This window comes from Rhea americana, unplaced genomic scaffold, assembly GCF_003343005.1.
Source record: "Rhea americana isolate MKP2758 unplaced genomic scaffold, rheAme1 scaffold_12, whole genome shotgun sequence".
Lineage (NCBI taxonomy): Eukaryota > Metazoa > Chordata > Aves > Rheiformes > Rheidae > Rhea > Rhea americana.
This window is the reverse complement of record NW_028185261.1, coordinates 305,369-324,647: the sequence shown is the minus strand read 5'-3', so window position 1 is coordinate 324,647 and position 19,279 is coordinate 305,369. Positions and strand designations below refer to the sequence as shown.

The 19,279-nt window shown below is 38.2% G+C and overlaps 1 protein-coding gene across 6 annotated transcripts in view; it reads left to right on the top strand.

The window, feature by feature from the left end:
• Window positions 1–19,279, top strand: part of MYO1B (myosin IB) — a 134,084-nt gene that overhangs the window by 32,785 nt on the left and 82,020 nt on the right. For all 6 annotated transcript variants that reach the window (XM_085321237.1, XM_085321244.1, XM_085321273.1 and 3 more), the window contains exons 2-3: window positions 1,779–1,919; window positions 16,287–16,402. In XM_085321237.1, coding sequence (XP_085177363.1) covers window positions 1,785–1,919; window positions 16,287–16,402 — 251 coding nt within the window. In that variant the 5' untranslated portion in view covers window positions 1,779–1,784. The remainder of the gene's footprint in view (window positions 1–1,778; window positions 1,920–16,286; window positions 16,403–19,279) is intronic.

Genomic DNA, 19,279 nt, shown 5'->3' with positions numbered 1-19,279 from the left:
TCCCCAGTCGGCAAAAGTTATTTGAACTTTAGGGACTGTATAGGAAGTAGAAGATCATTGAGATGAATAAAAGTTTGGCATGCAATAATTGAAGTGATACCTCTAAAATAATTTTGTGGAGGTTTAAAATACTTCTATGTGATTCAAAGAGGTGAACTTTTAAAGAACAGAAGTCTATTTCTCTTAAAAAAAATAAATCTTTATCCAGTTTTCAAAACAAATGCTCTTTTGTTTGTTTAGCAGAGTTGACTCAGCTTTGGTTGGTTACCATAGTTCATCGCTGTCTTTACATTTTCCTGTGAATTTCTAATAATTCCCAGGCTTGGTTCAGGTTGAGGAGCTGGCTAGTATCACTTCCATTAGCTGCCTGTGGAGCTACATTTTCTTCACTGAATCTGGAAAAACATCAAACATGACTTAAGGCTTGGTCTGATATACCGTAAATGTCACCCATTGCTCAAAAGTCAAGTAGTATTTAGTAATGCAGTGGCTGTGAACACAAACAAGAGATAAAAAGATTCAGCTAAAGATTCAGCTGTTTTAAAATAGCTTTCTGATGAATAGCTACTACAGCAATTTAACGCTGATTGTATAAATTAATAACTGTTAAAAGACATTCTAAGAAATGAGAAAAAATATTCATAATTAAATATGCTGTGGCGATACAGAGAGCACAGATAGCACTTTTAGCTAAGAGATTACAATTGATGGGTAAAGTTCAACTGTTGTTTTGTATAGCTGTAGCTGTGCCATCATCAGAATACTTGTTCTTGGCTTATGTTGTCAGCAAAGTTGTTCACTCCCCTCTGGTTCACAGTTTGCATGCAGCCACTGTTAATACGTTCATTTTTCAATCTTGTAAAAGCTGAAAAAAGTGACTGTGTACCTAGAGTTCTTAGAAGGGCCTGGTTAACCTTTTCTAAAACTTGGATTGGAAGGATAAAAAGGTAGAAAGATCAAGTGTTGAGTTTTGGCCTGACCTTGACTCCTTTGTTTGAATTACTTTTTAAGAATCAGTTCCTTTGATCCTGTTCCTCTGTTTAAGCCCAGCTTCTACCTTTGGGCACTCCAGTTAGATAGAAACAGAATCTTTGTTTGTTAGTTGGATTAATATTGTCTGAATGTTCTCTGAGGCAATAAAATTGCAAATAAATCAATTTCTCTATAACTTGATCAAGTCTGGTGAGGAAAGAAAATAATTTGCCAGCATGTTGTAAACAGGAGCAGTACTATATTAGAATTTAGGCACTCTAGAAGACAGTATTAATGAATTAAGAGAAAGTAATGCTGTTTGTCTCTGAGTGAGTTCACTTAGTTTCCATTTAAAAGTTGAATGAGTTGTAGAAATGGAGGTAAGGGCAAGAAAAAAAATTCAGATTAGGATATTGACAGATCCAAATATTAATTTGAGGCACTGAGAGCAGAGCACTGAGGTGTTGGTGAAACTCTTGAGAAACTTGAGTTTGATTATACTTGAATTTTTGTTGAAGTTATTCAAAAAATCTGCATGTGGTACCTGAGAGTCTACATTCCTATTTTATGCTGTTTCTTATATGATGTATACTGAACCAGAAGGCATTTTCAAATGTCAGAAGTTCAGTCTTTGAATTGTGTAGACTGTCTTAGTAGATTTTTAGAATGTTCCACTGGACAATTATTTTAAAGAAGTGTAATTTGATTGTTTTTTATTTTTGTGACCTTGAATAGTATTACTGGATAATACCTGTGAACAATTAGAATGATTTTCAGCTAAGTTTACTCTTTTTTTTTCTTTGCAGGAAAAAATGGCCAAAATGGAGGCCAAGACATCACTTTTAGACAACATGATAGGGGTGGGAGACATGGTTCTTCTGGAGCCGCTCAACGAAGATTCGTTCATCAATAATCTGAAAAAACGCTTTGATCACAGTGAAGTATATGTGAGTATATGCTGAACAAATAACACTCTCTGAGGAGCTGCATCGTTGTTCTTAAAATACGCGTATCTATAAGGATATATAGACCATATACCTAAACACAATAGAGACATTTTAAACCTTATTTGTACTGTAGTCCTCCCCATATTATCCTGCTTGCATCTGGTCTTTTCCACCTGGGATATTTTTCCTTTTTGTTTTTCTCCATTGCATAACTTCAGATGATAGTGAATCTCAGATTTTTGTAAGAAGCAGTTCCATAACTGATAATGACAGTAGTTTTGATACTTCTGTTTTCGGAAGAGGATGCAGTTACAAATAAGCTGTTTCCAAGGAAGGGTCTTTGGGATTTTAGAGAGGGCTGATGTGCAAAGTGTGTGTTTGGAATGTTATCTGCTAGGGCTAGCTTAATGCTATTACCTTTAATTTGCAAATAAGGTTTAATCATTAGAATGGTTTGGTTTAAAACTGATAACAATGAGCTTGGATAAAGGTGAGAGCGTTCAAAATCATCAGGTATATTGATCTCTGAATAATAATCAGGAGAGACCATGTGGACTGACAGTTAAAACACAGGCTGTGAATGAAGAGACAAATTTTAATCTTGGTTGTCTTTCACTTCCTTTTTCATCTCTCTCTTTGCTCCATTTTTGATAAAATGTTCACAGTATTGTATCTATTATACTGCTGAGGTTGTGTGAGCTTAATGATTTGCGGAGGCTTTCAATACCATTGGTGAAAGACGTTCTAAGTAAAGCTGAAATCTTTAAGCTGGGCTATAGCTGTGATCTGTCTGCAGCTTTTGTCTACAGCTTATTATAATCAAATAATGTTTTCTGTATTTAATATTAACGCATGCTCCCCTGCCTTTTAGTGTTTTTTTTTTTCTTTTCCTTCTTCTCTATGCATTCTAACTTTCATGGTTTCATTATACTTTTTCCTTTCCATCCTAAAAAAGAGGAGAATCCCTTTTTTTCTGTGAGCTTCCACCATCCTTTTTTGTTTTCATTTTGTTACAGTCTGTGCTTTTGTACCTTTACTACTCATTCTGTACCGCATCTTTGTTCCAGAGTCACATTCCTACTGAAGCATACATGTTATCCTTTCTGTGTTCATGAGCATGGCAATGTACAGTAGAACTTAGTCTATTCTTTTCTGCTAACCATTAGACTTTGGAAAGGAAGCTATTTGCCTGCAGATTTAAGAGGACATTACTATCTTGTCTAATGCTTGAGTCATATTTAAAAGTTTTATTTAAAGCATTAAAGATACATGCCTATTCTGTGTGGGTACCTTAGACTGCGCAGTCTCTTTAAAAGGATTCCTAGCAACCATCTGGGAGTGGAGTTTTCAAGAATTTTTATGTAAACTACTATAGATTGCAAAATACTTAATTACATGTTTTTATTTCATTTAAATAGGGCAGCTTTTTCTTGAAATAAATCAGTTTGAATGACGTGAATAATTTATTTTATTTTTATCATCTGTTATGCTGTTTGACAACCACGTTCAAACAAAGTTCTTTGAGACAGTGACATTGAAGCGTGTGGTTCCTTGAGATTCAAATTCTGCTGTTGCTGGAACTGAAGTGCTGTGTAATTAGTTGTATTATGTGCTTTGGCAGGTGATACAAGGTGTCACTTTTCTCTATCAGTGTAGGATCCTTTGCCTCCTAGGTGGGAAAAACTGATACTTAAATATGCTCTTCTGAGAAGTTTGGTGTGCTGCCAAAAACAATTTTTTTTTGTAGTCTTTTTTTCCTTTAGCTGAATCGTTCCCTTTTAGCCTGCTGCAGTATCACTTAACTCTTTTTATCTCTACCTTTGTTGATCATATGATTTTATTTATTTATTTTAGGTCTTATATGTACTGTTTGTAAATCCACATTGTAAAGGCAGAATCACCTCCTATATTGCAGGTCATTGCAGGTATTACAACATTTAGTTCCTCAGCTGTGCAAGGAGTAGTTGTTAAGTCTGTGCTATGTTCGGGCACCAAGTAGGCACGTTATTTGATTTGTGATGCTTCATGGTTTTATTTACCAAGTTGTTTGAGGAATATTATCTTGGTTCCGTATCAATTGACTTCTGTTGGTGCCCTCCAAATTTATGCCACTGTTACTGCTTTAAAAATGTTCTAAAATATGTAACAATTAGAAGGGTGCTCATTGCAACTATCATGTGCTGATTTTCAAGTGCAAACTATTCTCTCGCTTTCCTTATCTCTATCCATTCTCTTTTCCCCAAGCTTCACTCAGGAAAAGTACATTTTGCACTTTTGTTTTTAGACCTAGATGAGCACAATGAAGCCTTTGTTGTATCTGGAAGCAATGTTTGTTTACCATATAAAATCTGTAGCTTACATGTCATTATTGAGAAGCCAAATTAGACTATTAAAGAGCTACTATTAAAGCTTAACTGCAGATTTATTCAGTTCTAACAAATTACAAAGCCCTCAGGATCCTTTCAGAGAGCAACAGGAATAGATATGTCCTTTCATGGTTCAGCTGTGGCTTTAAGTTTACCCCTTACGACAGTGTCTAATTATAGGTACTATCATAAAATTGTGTCCAGTTTAAAAAGCTAAGTCAAACTGAAGTCACGTGCATGGGTTGAAAGTTTTCTACAGCAGTCAACCAAGGCTTGTTAAAAATCAATTTTAAGCAGTTTTGGTAGGCTAACAGCTCTGTCTGTGCAACATATGTCAGTTTTAAAACAGTGTTGCACAGTTGCAATATTCAAAAAGGCTTGTTGTGAGGAACAAGATGTAATATTGATGGCTTTGAAAATACTTTAAAATTGGCCAGATGTTGCACAATCATGTTAGCCAGTCTTTGTAGGCAAATGTGTGTTTCAGATTGAGCCTTCAACAATGCCAAACCTCTCTCCATAGCCAAGGATGACAAGATAAATAGGCTCATTGCAGCAGAAAATAATAGAATTTTTGTATCTTCTAGTCTCTTTCACATTAGTTATGTTTAATGTTGGCAATCCTAGTGCCAGCTCCATTTGTATCTTTGAAACTCTAGCTCTTCTCTATGAGAGTTCTGCATGCAATAGCATTCAGCTCTGGATCTCCTGGTGTGCGTATATCATCTGGGACATGATTTCTGTAAGCCCCTCAAGAAAATCAGCTAAGTTCAGTTCCTGGGATGGGTCTAATACAGGCTACAGTGCATGAAAAATAGTTTCTTTCAGACCTTTAGGAGTGCTACAGAATTCAGGAACAGGAAAAGTGGAACTGTAACTCGATTTTCTGGCTACGTTTGAAATGCTTTATTAGACTGAAAAGTTTGTGTGCAGACTGACTGGTCTGATACTGATGTAGGTATCAAAATACAAATTGATAAATAAATTCTCAAAACAAGCTGTAAGAATCAGTGTTTCAAAATTGTCGCGTGCCATGGTGCAAACAGGGAAGTAAGTGTTCTCCTAGCAGTTAGAGAACAGACTATAGCTTGATTACCTGTTGTTCATTTTTATGTGTGTTTGATGGAAAGTTTAATGGACTTGGGTGTTAGTTTGCATACCAGAGTGCAAAGCTGGAGGCTGTGCCTATAAAAATAAGCATGAAGGCTAGTGGAGCTGGAGTTAGGCCAGATGTTCTACTAAAGACCATTGGATTCTGCAGTAATCTCGTGCTGAGTGGCTTTGGGGGAAGGGCTCACTGGTAACTTGCTTGTGTTAATTGGAAATGGGAATCTTGGAGTTTAGTCATGTCTGGAAATGTCTGATGTATGTCTGACTAAAGAAATTTCATTAAAAAGCTGTAATTGTTTATTGTATTGTTTTTGCAACTCCTCTTTTTTGCAAAAGTTCTTTTCTGTAAATATCAGTAACAAAATCCTATGAGAGCTTCTTTAACTTTACAAAGTAAAATATTTCATGGCCAATGCAATTGGCAAATAGAAAAAACGTCATATTGATTATTTGAAGGTTCCAGGGAACAGTCTGTGTGGTTAAAATGTGTGCCCTACAGGCAGCATGGAAAATTTCATATATGTTCATAAAAATTAAATGACAGGTCCCTGCTGATTTTAAGTTTATGTGAAATTAGTCTTATTCTGTTGAAATTTCCTCTCTTTTTCTTCTTTTTTTTTTTAAGTTGATACAGTGACTAAAATACAATCAACCTATCCAAAACAGCGGTAATTTCTCCTTCATATTTTGGAATACCAGCAGTTGGGAGCTGGCACCTGTCTGTACGTACAGTTCCAATGATTTGTAATGGTAGAGATACGGATAAACGATGGCACACGGTTCGGTTTGATTATTGTGCCAGAATTGTTCTATGGACAGAAGCGTGGAAGTGGCAAGTGAGGTGTGAGGAGTCAAGACTCATGCATGGGCTCACGGGAGTTGGGCTTTAGAGGTCAGATACTGGCTTATGCTGCTGCCCTGCACATTTTTCTCCGCTGTTGTGCTGATTCTTGAAGTCTTCTGAAATTTGCCAAGTCAGCATTTTGTTCATTACAACGAAATGTTTGTTTGCTTTTTGCTCTTGTAACAAAACCAAATCCTTCTCTGATATAAGTGTTTAGTTTCTATTTTCTGTGTGGCGTTTGTGGGCTGCTTTGGGCAGGAACAGTTTTACGGTACTGAATACATGTTGTTTTATCACTCAAATATTAAATATTTGGTGTTCCAGGATAATAACTCAGTGTTAGCTGTTTGGAGTGGCATCCTTGTGACTGCCTGCTGGTGGCTTGATTTTTGCAGTGTACTTATTTCACAGTCTGAAGTACTTCCTGTTGCTCTTTATTATTTTGGCATTTTAAAGGTAGTCTTTTTGTTTCCAATTTAACTTTACTCTCTGTATTTATATTGCCATGTGCAGCCCTTTCTACACCACCTAACAATATTCAGAGGCTTGCTGCATTGCTGTTTTGTGTAGTGATTCTTTTTTCTTGCTGCACTCATACCTGATATTCTAGGTGTTACATTTAGAGAAGGAGGGTGGAAAACAAAATTGTAAGAATGAGGGCAATTAGTGTGGTCTAACTTTGCCTTGTATCCCCATCACTCTATATAACTCTGTCGCTGCTGTAGAGAACAGAGTTCTGGGGCATGGGATACGTGAATACTGCTTCCTGGGAAAATCTGCCTTGTAATACGATCATAGAGGCTCTTGAACTTCAATTTTATTCTCATTTTCATTATTTTCTGATGTCAGTGTAATCCTATTGGGCTTTGATACGTTGTTTCTAAGGCTAGGTCAAATCCCTCTCCAGGTTTATGAGGAGCTCTCCCAGATTCCTGACTAAAAAGAATTTGGAAGTGTTGTTTGCGTGGGGAAAGAGAAAATCCAGTGTCCAGGATCCAAAACTGGTTAGTGTGAAATTGAGAAAGTGCTGAGCACCTCAAAGAGAGTGAGAAGCCCCCTGCGTGACGTGTGCCTGCTCAGCTCCAAGAGCTAACCCGTTTCTGATCAATCTCTCGTGATCCCTCTCCTGCCGTTCCCAGCGCAGCGCAGCTGCGGCATGCCCACGTGCGTAGCTGCGTTTAGCAGGCCCGTGCCTTCGCTCTTCCTATGGCAGCAAGCGGAAGGGTCTGTGTCGCTGCTAGACGTGGCTCTGGTCTGCAGTACCTTTAGGTATTTGCTTGTGTTTATCCAGCAAGTCCAACTCGGACTGTTGCTCTTCCCTTCAGGAGCTTGGCAATGTAGCGACTGAATAGCTTTCTTAAAATGAAGGATTATTGAATAGTTGGAGCAAAGCAACTCTCGGTCTGCGCACATAACTCTTTACTGATGCGCTTGAGTTCCCTGATGGCTGCCCAGGGGACCCGATTTTCCTCAGATCTTCTTCTCTTCCTCCCTTGGGGGAGGCCTCTGTCAGTTTAAACGATTTTCCCAGCAGTGCCTCAACAGTTTCCCTCTTTGAGGGAAACTACCCAGCTATAGTAATAATATTGTTGCAGCTGCCACGGCTAGGGCCTGGAAGCCTGCTGCTTCTGTTTCAGATTTGAAGAAGGATTTGAGTGCCCAAGGCACGCAGCTTTTCCAGTGATATCTTCTGCTCTAATAAAAAGTGTTCTGTCTCCCTGTAAGTCTTGCTTTGCTTGCTGTCAAGTCAGAAATCCTATTTGGTCCTTTGGTCATTCATATAGCCTACTGTGGAAAAACAAGTTTTATAATTTGGCTGGAATTAGGAGTAAAGATTTTTACAGCAAACAGGTCAGGTGTTACTAAGCTTGAAGTGCTTCATGGGTAGAGATTACTTATCTCAAGGTATTGGTTTGTGTCCTTTTCCTTTTTGTATGGCACGCACTATGCTGATTGTAGCATTTGAGGCATTTATTTCTAGTGCCATGTGCAATATTTGCATAAAGAAGTAAGAAAACATCACTAAGGATTATAGAAAATAGTAGGAGTGTTTCTGGCTATAATGGTAGGAGTGTCCCTACACGCTTTCTTTTGTCTCCTTACTGCGACACTTGGGGGGGAAAAAGAGAGGGTGGTCAAGAAATTCCTCCCAGAGGGCCCCAGCGTCTGTTTTGGTGTTGGCTCTGCCCAAGGATGTTTTGTGTGTTTCTTGCCAAGGTGATGGTACCATTTGGGGCATTTACTAGTGGTTTCAGTGCACTTTATATGGAACAAAAACAAAAAAGGGAGATTAATGAAAGATGGGTAAGAAAGAGAAATAAGAGCGGAATATTCAAGTAGTTTAAAAACATGATACTTGCTCTGAAGAACCTAAATTAGCCTCGGTTGCAGCACAGTGGTAGGCTTTTCTTTCCTCACTCTCTTTGTACAGAAAATAAAACGTTTTGGAATGAGCACACACTCTCTCTAATGTTTTCTTGTTCACATTGATACAAGAGATTTCTTGGCAAAGACACTATCCAGTTTCCAGTTACTGTTTGCTTATGAAAACAAGTCTTTATCTTTTCAAATGTTAACAAACATTGGTGTTCTGATTTATTTAAATGCTTTCCTTTAAAATTTCTCACATCTTTTTTTGGTTTGACTTCCTTACTGGTCACTTCAGAGGTTTAATTCATAATCCATCCTGTGCAGAAATTTTGTTTGTTTGTTTAAAAATATCCAACTATAGTCAGAGAGGTGGATGACTGAAATGATTAATCTGCTTCATTAACAGCAATGTTAGAGTCTGTCATACTGATTGTGAGGTGAGCGGTAATATTCACCTTGTAGCAGAGAGAATACTGTGCCCTCAAGAGACTTAGGAGTGAAACCTGATAATGTATACACATGCATCCTCTCTTAAGGACTTGCTTCAACTTGTCATGTGTGTGTATCTGTCTCCAGAAGATGCTCCGTTGTTACTGCAGGGCCTGGATCTAAAATAGATTGTGGTATGATTAAGGGCTAGATCCTGGTTGGTGCAGATTATCCTTAGCTTATTCCAACTGTTGTTTGCACAACAGCTAGCTAGATCAAGCACACAATGAAGCATGTTTTAGCAATTTTGTTATCCTTTTTGTTGTCGTGGGTTGTGTGTGTGATGACTTATTTGCTTGGTGATACAGATGTGTGATTCTGTGTTACTTGTTTGAGCTTTGTTTCTTCAGGCTTTATATCAACCATCACACATTTGATACAGGACTATGCTATACGCTTACAATTAATTTTGCCTCCTCCAGGGAAAAGATGGTTTTCCTTGAGCTGCTGATACTGTTGACTCACAGTTTCCTTCCTTTGTCTGATTGTTTTGTTTTGTTTCTCTTCCTAAGTTCTGAATTCTTCCAGTGTTCTTCTATGTAGTTTTCTTCTGTAGAGTCTTGTCCCGTGTGGGTCTTACAAGGCTGCCTGTCATAGCTGATAACTGTCTTAAGCACATATAGTGATTTACCAATGTTGCTTTTTTCGTATTACAACATACCAGCTTTGATCAGTATGTTTCTGCAGCTAAAATGAAATGTGCAGAAGGATGGTGGTCTATAGCAAGAGCATTTTAATTATGATGGGGGAAAACTTGTGTTTGTTCAAATTCCAGTATTGTATTTCTTCATTCATAAAGCATAATTAGGAAGGACTCTGTCTAAACTACAGTGAAAAGTATTCAGCAGTATCAAGGAATAGGGGAGGTTAAGGGGTTTCTCCATATAGTGAGAGAGTAAGACTAAGCATGAGGCTGTGCTTTATACTTTCAGTTTACCACAGGCTAGACTTTGGAAAAGTAAATTTTTCGTTTTGATTTGCATTCCAACAGTGGGGGGAGGGTTGGAAACAGACTTTCTTATCTGTAGCATCTCACTGATTATCGCGGCTTCTTTAGAACTGGTCAGGGGCTTTGCAATGGTGCTGTATTTGGGGGGAAGTGCTAATGGGAGGAGTCAAAGCATGGAAGTTACTTTTGCTAACAGGATTAGTGTCCTTGTGGTGTGGTGCAAGTGCAGCCCTAACTGGAGATGAGAAAATCCACATCACAGCTCATGTTCAAGGAAATCTGACTTTGTTAGTTCCTAGCTTTTTTTCCACTGATTATTGCTCTTTAGGTCCTGGAGTTATGCCTTTGCAGCCTCTTGCAGATGGTATCAGGAAGCTCAACTCATGCTCTCAGCTTGCTGAGGGCTGTGTAGCCTTGTTTCTGCATTACTGCTATGTGAAACCCAAACTAACGTGCCTTGCAGACATGCAGAGTATTAGCCTGGGACTGACTCTGTGCAAACGGCAGCTGCACAGCTTGGATCACAGGTAGTTTATTTTGTAGGTAGTGTCATGAGACAGTGCATGCAAACCCTAGAGTATTAAAGGATGAAATCCTGGTTTGTTTATTTGTGTTTTTCAAGTACCCTGCCCATCCCTCTCCACCAAACAATAAAAAGGCCAGCGCTAAGATACACTGTAACACAATAAAATGAAGTCCCAGAAATAATAATAATGTTCTAAGGTGTTTTGTTACTCTTAATGTTTTTTCATGCTTTTTACACTTAATATCTTGCAACTTTGCAAGCCTTTCAAACTTGGAAAGCACAATGGACTAGAATGAGAGTGCATCTAACTGTTTATTGTGGCCAGCAATAATGAAAACCTAATATGAGCATTATGCATGATTTTTCAAATAAAAAATAGTGTGCTAATATAATATTGATTTGGTTACTAATATTTATTAAAATGAGAAATGTCCCTGTGGAGTAACATTATAGTGTTAAAATTGACAGATTTTGTTTGAGTTTGGGATAGTTCATGAAACTGAGAACATGAAAGCACAGGCTTCCTCTGTGCCTGCAACCTTCTAGGCTTTGGCCTCCTGAGTGTGCAACGGCACACGTGCTTGTGAGCTGGGAAAATCAAGAAGTAAAGTAGTTAAGGCAAACACAAATGAAAATGAATATCAGAAATATACTCTTGCCTATGTCACATAGGGGAAAAATACACTCCTAGTTCTGGATTTGTTCCAATAAAATCTAGTCAGATATTCTTTTCATCTTACTTTAATGTCTCCAGTTTCAATGAATTGTTTCAGTGGAGTGATCTAAAACTGTTCAAAATCAAAGGGATACAGTACATTTGAGCCTAATCAATACTAAAGAAACGTGCTTTACATGGATCTGGACTATTAGAATTGGTCTGCATAAATGGGAGACTTCAGTATCCCCATTAGCAATCTTATTTTACCAACGTTTCTTTGTGTTTGTGTGCTACAGTGTTTAAAATAATAATAACAATAAAAAAGTAGAGCAACCATATTGGGTTCAACTTCGCACGCTTCTCCTAGCATAGTTGTAGGGTACTGTAGCACTTGTATGTTTTACAGCAGGCACTGACGTGTGCAGCAGCTATTTTGCAATGTCACAGGTTGCCGTGGGTGAAAGGTAGGGGCTTGTTCGTGGCAGAACTGCTGAGTGTGACATGGAGCGAGCTTCCAGGAGGGGTGCAGCAAATTTGTGTAACTGCTTTATGCTTTAGAATCGTTTTAAACTGCAGAAACCTGCTTTGCAAAGGAGGCTGCAGATCCAGAAAAGCTTTTAAAGGTACAAAGTGTGTTGTGATGAGAGCCTCAGCTCTACAGTGCTTGTTCTGCAGCCATAACTGCTGCTGATAAGGCTTCCTGGCTTCTACAGCTGCAGTTGCCTCTCCTAAGGGCCCTCAGGGTATTTTAAGGTTAACATTGCCGGGGGAAAAAATAGCTTTACTAGTATGCTGACTTCCTGTATGTGAAATGTTCTCCTGTAAACTCTATTAGAGGGCTTCTAAAAGCTCCCCTTGTAGAGTTGGCCTATACTACCTCTTTGCACATGGCTTATGTGCTTCCTGGCTGCACAGATGCTCCCAGGCTTTCACTGGGCTCTGCCAGGGTTTTTGCTGCATCTCGGCTGACAGTGGTAACAGTAACAGCTTGCCCCAAGCTGTTGCATCTGCTTTCAGTCCTAGGGGAAAAAAATTAGGCATAAAGATGTCTTAGAAGTCGTAGGTAAAGGTATCTTAGAAATTTTATCTCCAACAGCAGCCAGAAGGAAGGTGACAAAAATTAGCTCCTTATGTAACTTCTCCAGTTGAATTGTGGTTCAGAATTTTCTTCCTAGTCAAGGTCTTAAACATTTTATTTAACAGAAGCAAGTTGCCTGCAACATATTGATGGAGAATGCCAAAGCTATTGTCATTTGACCTATAGAAATTTAAATGCTGTTTTTCACAGATGAAATGTTTATTCATTACCGTGTTGCCATTCTGCATGACTGGTTCACTGGTGAGCTACAAGTTAGAGTCCTGTTGTTTTGGATTCTGGACAAATACACCAGGGAGGCAGAGTTTGCCTTTGTGAGCTATTGTAGTAAAGTAGAAATATAGAGGAAGAAATATTATCTCAAGTTTCTAGTTAGAAAAACTTGAGATGATAACAAATCTTGTCCAAACTTGCGTAAAAAGACTGCAAAGCTAAGAAAGAAATCAAAATCTCCTGACTGTGTTGTGTGCTTTCATCATCAGGAAGCTGTTCCTTTGGGGTTTCTTTTTTTCTTTTCTTTTCTTTTTTTTTTCTTAAACAGGGAAAATGAAAGATTTCTTTAGTCCCTGGGGTACCACTGTATGGTCTCCCACTACGCTAAGCGTCCGGCTTTCAGTGCTGGAATGTGACTGTGCTTGTTGCTTGCTCAAGGATTTAAGCCATTTACTTTGTTTATTTATAATAGAGTTCTGGTGGGAAGGCAGATGTTATGTGGGAAAGCTATTTTCTGGATCTGTTTATCCCAGTTATGTGGAATCTCGTAGACCACCACTAGCAAATATCTATTAGGGATCAGTTTTGTAATTTGGCATCTATGTAAGAGAAAAATGGGTAATGCGTTGGCTCTTGTAAGCTTCTTGGCATCAAAAAACAATGATTTGGCATGCTTTGGTGTTTAAAAATGGACATGTGTATGTCTTTGTTTCTGTATAGTCATTTGACCTTTTGAAATATTGGTATTTTAAGAAATGATCTGAATTTGTACATCTGACATTAGACAGCTGACTTGAGCTCCCAGAATATATTGTCAGAGCAATACTTAAATATGAACAGCTGTTTCTAAATAAATCTCATTTGAATGTCTGTTTCCAAAATTAAAAATCACAGTGTTCACTCTTTTACCCACCTTTTCTTACCTTGGCATCTCAGGATGCTGCAAGGAACTCTGCAGCTGAATTGGATGCTATCTTGGTAACAGAATAGCTGAAAAGGGTAGGTCTGCAGTTTCCTGGGACTCCTGTTTTGGAATGTGATCTTCAAGATCTGGTCTGCATCTATCTTCTGCTGATACTTCTCAGCACTGATTTTACAATAGACTGTATTCACAGATTCACAAATTCTTAAGGCTTGTGAGAAAGCTAGTTAACATATGAATATTTGTTCAAGAAAGAGCCCTAACTAGGGTATCTTTCTGCCTGTGAAGACTAGAAAGCTTGTTACTCTTGTATATATATTGTTCTTACCAAGAATTTGTTGCTTGTGAATTTCCAAAGCTGTATGTTGAGAGAGCAAAGTAAACAACAGTAGAGAGCTCGTTTTTGTCTTTTCTTATAGTTCAGCTAAATAGATTAGACATAGATAGAAAATACTTTCCTTCTTATGTGGAGGATGACCACAAAACCAGAGCTTTTTATTTTTTTAAAAAAAACACACACATATATATATATATGTATAGACACACAATGCAGCGTGTGTTTGAAAGAAATAAAAATCTTAATTGCTTTGCAAAGACAGGCTTCAAATTTAAAAATCCTTTTCTGAGATTGCACTGACCGTCTGTTGCTGCGTGCCCTGGGGGTGCTTCCCTCCTGCCCTGGGTGCTGGTCAGACGGGAATTGTCCCCCTCCGAGCGGGTGTGTGCTCGCCAAGGAGGGAGGCAACTTCAGGCCTGTTTCTCTCCCAACCTTTTCTACAGGCACTTGGCAAAACCAGCTAGTTTCTAAGGTATTTGGTCTGTTGTAGGCTGTGATTTGGGAGGGGAAGTATTCAGAAGATTTCTGACCAGTGCCAAAGCATCAGAGAAAGTGTGTGTTTGTTTACAAGTGGGGAGTCTTGAGACTAATTAACAAAGTATTAGGTTTCATCGCAGCAGTAGTTGGTAGGATGAGTTGTCAGCAGTGGCTGCTTCTGTTCCATCATGTGGGTTGTAAGCGTTGCACCGATGAACTACAAGAGTCTCCGGAAGCCTCATAATACTTGTTTTATTAGTGTAGTCTAATATGTTCAGCTCTGTTTTAAGTCAAACAGAAATTACTGTGTGAGTTCACAGCTTACCTATGCTCACGCATGTTGCAGAAGATGAGAAAACTTGTTCTCTTTGCTTTTTGCCTGGGATTGAATTTGTTTAGCCTTTAGCAGAAAATTGCTTTATACATGAAAGTTAGATAGGGAAGGATTGCAGTGCTTAATATTGTTAATTTGTGACTCTGCAGCCCTGGATGTAATTGCATGCTCTGCTGAGCCCCTGGGTGAATAACGTGGGCTCCTTGTACCACAGAGGTTCTCGTTTAGAAAATGCATATTGTGGCACTTGCCTGTAACGCAAAACTGTGGGATATATCCAGCTGGGGGTTGTGAGGTGCTAAGGTGTTACTTGGAAGGAGCTATGTAAAAATCATAGATGCAGGGAAGAAAAAGACTAGTTAGCGTTTATGGTGTATTTTGGTAAGCTGTTTTTCTAAGGCTGAGTGACTAGCTCTTCCTACAAGTTACATGTTGTGTGCTGGTATGTTTTAAGGCTGGTCACTCAAAGGTGCTGGCTTTTTCTAGACTGTCTGATCAGAAGTCTTTGACTTCCTGCTTTTAGTGAAAATCTCTATCAATAGTTTCTCTGTAGAAATCATTGTATTTCTTCTCTAGTTACTAGTAATCCAAATAAGAGGAACTGGTGGCTTCTGTGTGCAGCCATTGCACCTCTCATGGAGTCTCCCAGTATTGGAAAGCCATGCTTTACTCTGTTTCTATTTATTTCATGATTGTGGAAAGAGATGCCAAATACTTGGGTTTTAATTCACGTACGAACAGTGTCTGCGGGCGGGGTGGGATGTGCCTGTGGCATTTCTTGCCACATGGGCATAGGGGAATGTGGGCCTCGCAGCTGAAGCAGGGAGGTGTAGAGAGCTATGCAGTTTGTGGGTGACCAAGGCAGTTGATTGCAAAACAAGACTGCTGCCTATTCTGGAGCCCGAACTTCTGCCGACATGATAATCGTGGTGTACAAGATCGTTTTCTGTTCACAGTTTGATAGTGAATGGAACTTAACAGAGTAAAACTGAACCGTTACTCTTATGTAATGAGTACGTTACTTATCATTACTTGCTGGGAAAACGGCAACTAAATTTAGAATCTAGAAATAAAAATTATGCTTCATGTCTGTTCGAAGAACCACAATGGACCTTCCACTGACTTGTATCCTGAATTTAAATCTCCCAGGTGACAGAAATGTGTCAGAGGCTGTTAGCCTTCAGGTTTCTTTCCGATGAAGCTCTTCTGTTTGAGATTTTGAAGAGATGACACGAAGCTTGGATGAGGGAATGCAGCAAACTCCAGCTTTGCCTTTATGCAGTTTGTATGAGCACGAGGACTGCAGCTAAGCTCTTACAACATTTGCCACACAGATGGAGTCAGTTCTTTGTGAACATCTGTGTCCTTTCTGTCTCCCTTCCCCCAAGTGAATTAGTCACAGAAATAAGTGTATGATTGGGCTTTCTTGTCATTTTAAACAGTGTTTATAACACATTCTGTTATGCAGAAGTAGCTACTTAGATTCTGTATTCACAGACAGTATTCACTTGAGAGAAATCTAAAAGGTATTTTAGGGTATTTGTACATACTTATTTGCTGTTACGAGTTTTTTTTGTGTAAGTATTAAATAGGAGAATTATATTTAAATAGCAAAAGTATTTTAAAAGGAAAGCCCTCAATAAAATGTTTTGTTTTGCATTGTTTTTCTTCAACAGACATACATTGGCAGCGTGGTGATATCAATAAACCCCTACAGATCTCTACCCATTTATTCTCCAGAGAAAGTTGAAGAATACAGAAACCGAAACTTTTATGAGCTCAGTCCTCACATGTAAGTACATTGAAGAAGCTTCAGTTTCCCTTCGGTTTGAAACAGATGGTACCAGCTGTCTTTCTCATCAAAAAGCCTGTGTTGATAAAACAAACAAAACAAAAATCATCCCCTTTGAAATGAATTCATATTAGTTGATTCTTATTTTAAGGAAAGTCAAGATATGTGACTCTTCCCATGTCATATATTTAGATCCTGGTATATGCATTTCAGAACATTTTCCTATAACAGTTAGTGATAGCCTCTATTACAGCTTTGTAAAGTTGGTAATTTGTTTTCAAGGAAACCTGTTTCTTTCAGAGTCCAAATTGCTTTGTGAAAGCATCTGAATGTTAAAGGTGTTGAAGTGGTATGGTATTACTTTTGATATTTGAAGCTCTTCATTTCTCTTTGCACAATGATGATGTGCAAAGAGAACCCTGATGATGAATGCTGAACATAATCAGATATATCTGGATGGTATAAGCAGAAAAATAAGAGCTTCATCTCTTCAGTTCTGGGCAGAAGTGAACCAATTCTAAGAGGGCAACCAGAGTGCCAACCATATATATAATGCAAAATTTAAGGATAATATATATTGTATATATGCAGACATACAATATCATATTACAAAATACAATTTGCATATGATGTAAATTGCAAGACTAAATATAGGAATGGAAAGTCTAGAAGGTAGTATAATGTCATATTCTCTTTCATTTGCCTTTTGTGATTCTTGTATGGAGTGCATGTTGCAAATAAGTCAAAGGCCTTGTCTGTGTTTAATCACTTCACTGTGCTATAAAGAACTGACAAAACTTGTATCATGTGGGCTCGGTAAAATTTATTAATGCTCAGTACTGCATTAACTGAACATAGTTGAGCCCTGTGCCTGGTAGGACAAGAATTTGATCACAGGTCTGGTATAGCTGAAAATAAGAGTCTTGAAGACAAGATACCTCATTTTGCAGTCATCATTTTATCTTATTAGACACTGTATTCCTGAGATTAAAGCTAGCTGTTCCTCTTTTCTGCATAATGTTGGAGTAGGTATGTGTTGGCAGCATATTGTGAGATTGTCACTTGACTTTGTATTTACATATTCAGGAGACTGCCTTGAGTGACTAGGGATCAGATCAGTGTCTAAACATGGACATGCATTTAGTGTCAAGTGTTAGATTAAGAGGAAGAGATGTATTCAAATTGTTTTGTAACTTATCTTGTACTGTTTTTTTTTTTTACTTTCATCTTTCATCTATAACTTTTGCAAATATATTGCTTGTAAAGCAAACAACCAATTAATGAGATCAAATAAGCTTTTTGTAGTTTTTAGCTTGCTTGGATCTGAGCTCTGACTATGTCCAGATTTTCTTTCTTCACAATCTTGTTTAGCAAGCACAATTGTTTGCTAAATTAGCACAATTGCTTGCTAAAAGAACTTTCTGCTCTGCTAACTTTGTTCAGCTGCATAAGATCTGCTGTCATATGATACAAGATTTTAAAAATAAAATCTGAGGGTAACAGTTTGTTTAGCATTCTGAAAGTCAGTATTATATACATACTTGATTCCATTTAGAATAGAGTAATATATTGATCTCTGATTATCTGTCTTTCTTAGGTCAGATGCTTTCCAGAATAAAAACAGTCAACAGTCATTGTTATACAGATTTTATTTGTTCAGTGCCTAATTCAACCAAATATGCATTCTACTTTGATTAGAGAAATGCTTGCCTTTCTATATCAAGAGGGAAATTATCTTTAAGGCAGTAAGGGCAGATATCAGAAGCCTGGATAAAGAGACTCAGGAATAAGAATCTTAACTCAGTAGTTTAACGTTTCATAGATGTCATTCATTGCTAATGACATTCATTATGTCATCATGGTCAGGCTGCCATCTCAGAACAACAATTTCTGGAATCTAAGCACTCAAAATCCACTTTAAGAATGGTAGGTTAATGTAAGAAAATGTTGAATGTTAACTTATGTGAGGAAATATTGACTGTATAATGGTAATAGGATTTTCCTGGTAAGTTTGGATAGTGTGCCAACTAGTGAAAAGTAAAAGACTAGTTTGTCTTGGACAGATGTAATCTATCCACACATTTTCCTTATTTGGTATGGCTCCTATAAAAAGTTACGTCTTCTGACACCTGTTAGACAAAATACCCTTAAAAATACAGGTCTAGGAAATATTTTGTAATTATGGTTTCTTTTACAGATAAAATATTTTCTCTTCAAACTGTAGAAATACAAAATAATCCTACCTGGTGGATAGGACCTATTTGGTCCCATTCAGGACGTGGCTCGTCAATGCAATTTTCCTTGCCAGTCTGTAAAGGCTAACAAGAACTGTAGGATCAAGAGGGTTGCTTTCGTCTCTTCTCAAAAGGAGAAAACTTCTGACCATCTTAAACAGATACTTTTAAAATATTGTAGTTACTAAAAGTAAGCTTAACCCATCTGTTATTATCCTTTTTCATTCCCGTTAGTATCTCTTGCCTTGCAATAGTAGCACTAGCTGAGCTCAGAGGGTGGTGATACACTCCTCTTGCAGCCAAGCATAGGCTGGTTCCCAGCTAAGCAGAAGAATATTTATTAGGCACTTGCCTGCCATGCTGATGGGCAAGGATCAAGAGCTCTGTCTGCAGCAGGATGGGTATGGCCCAGCCTTAGAGCTTGCAGCACAATACCAGCCTTGCCTGGTCAGAGAGGAGCAGGCTGCTGCTAAAGAAGAGTTCAGGCATGTTTGGGGAGGTCTCCATAGAGACTTCATGGGCTTTTTTAGCAGCTGAGGAACTCTGATGAAGACATGCTGTGGGACAGATTGCAATTTGTGGTATTTCTTCTGATGTGGGGAGAAGAACCCAGGTTGACTTGTAGAGACTGACATACTTCTTT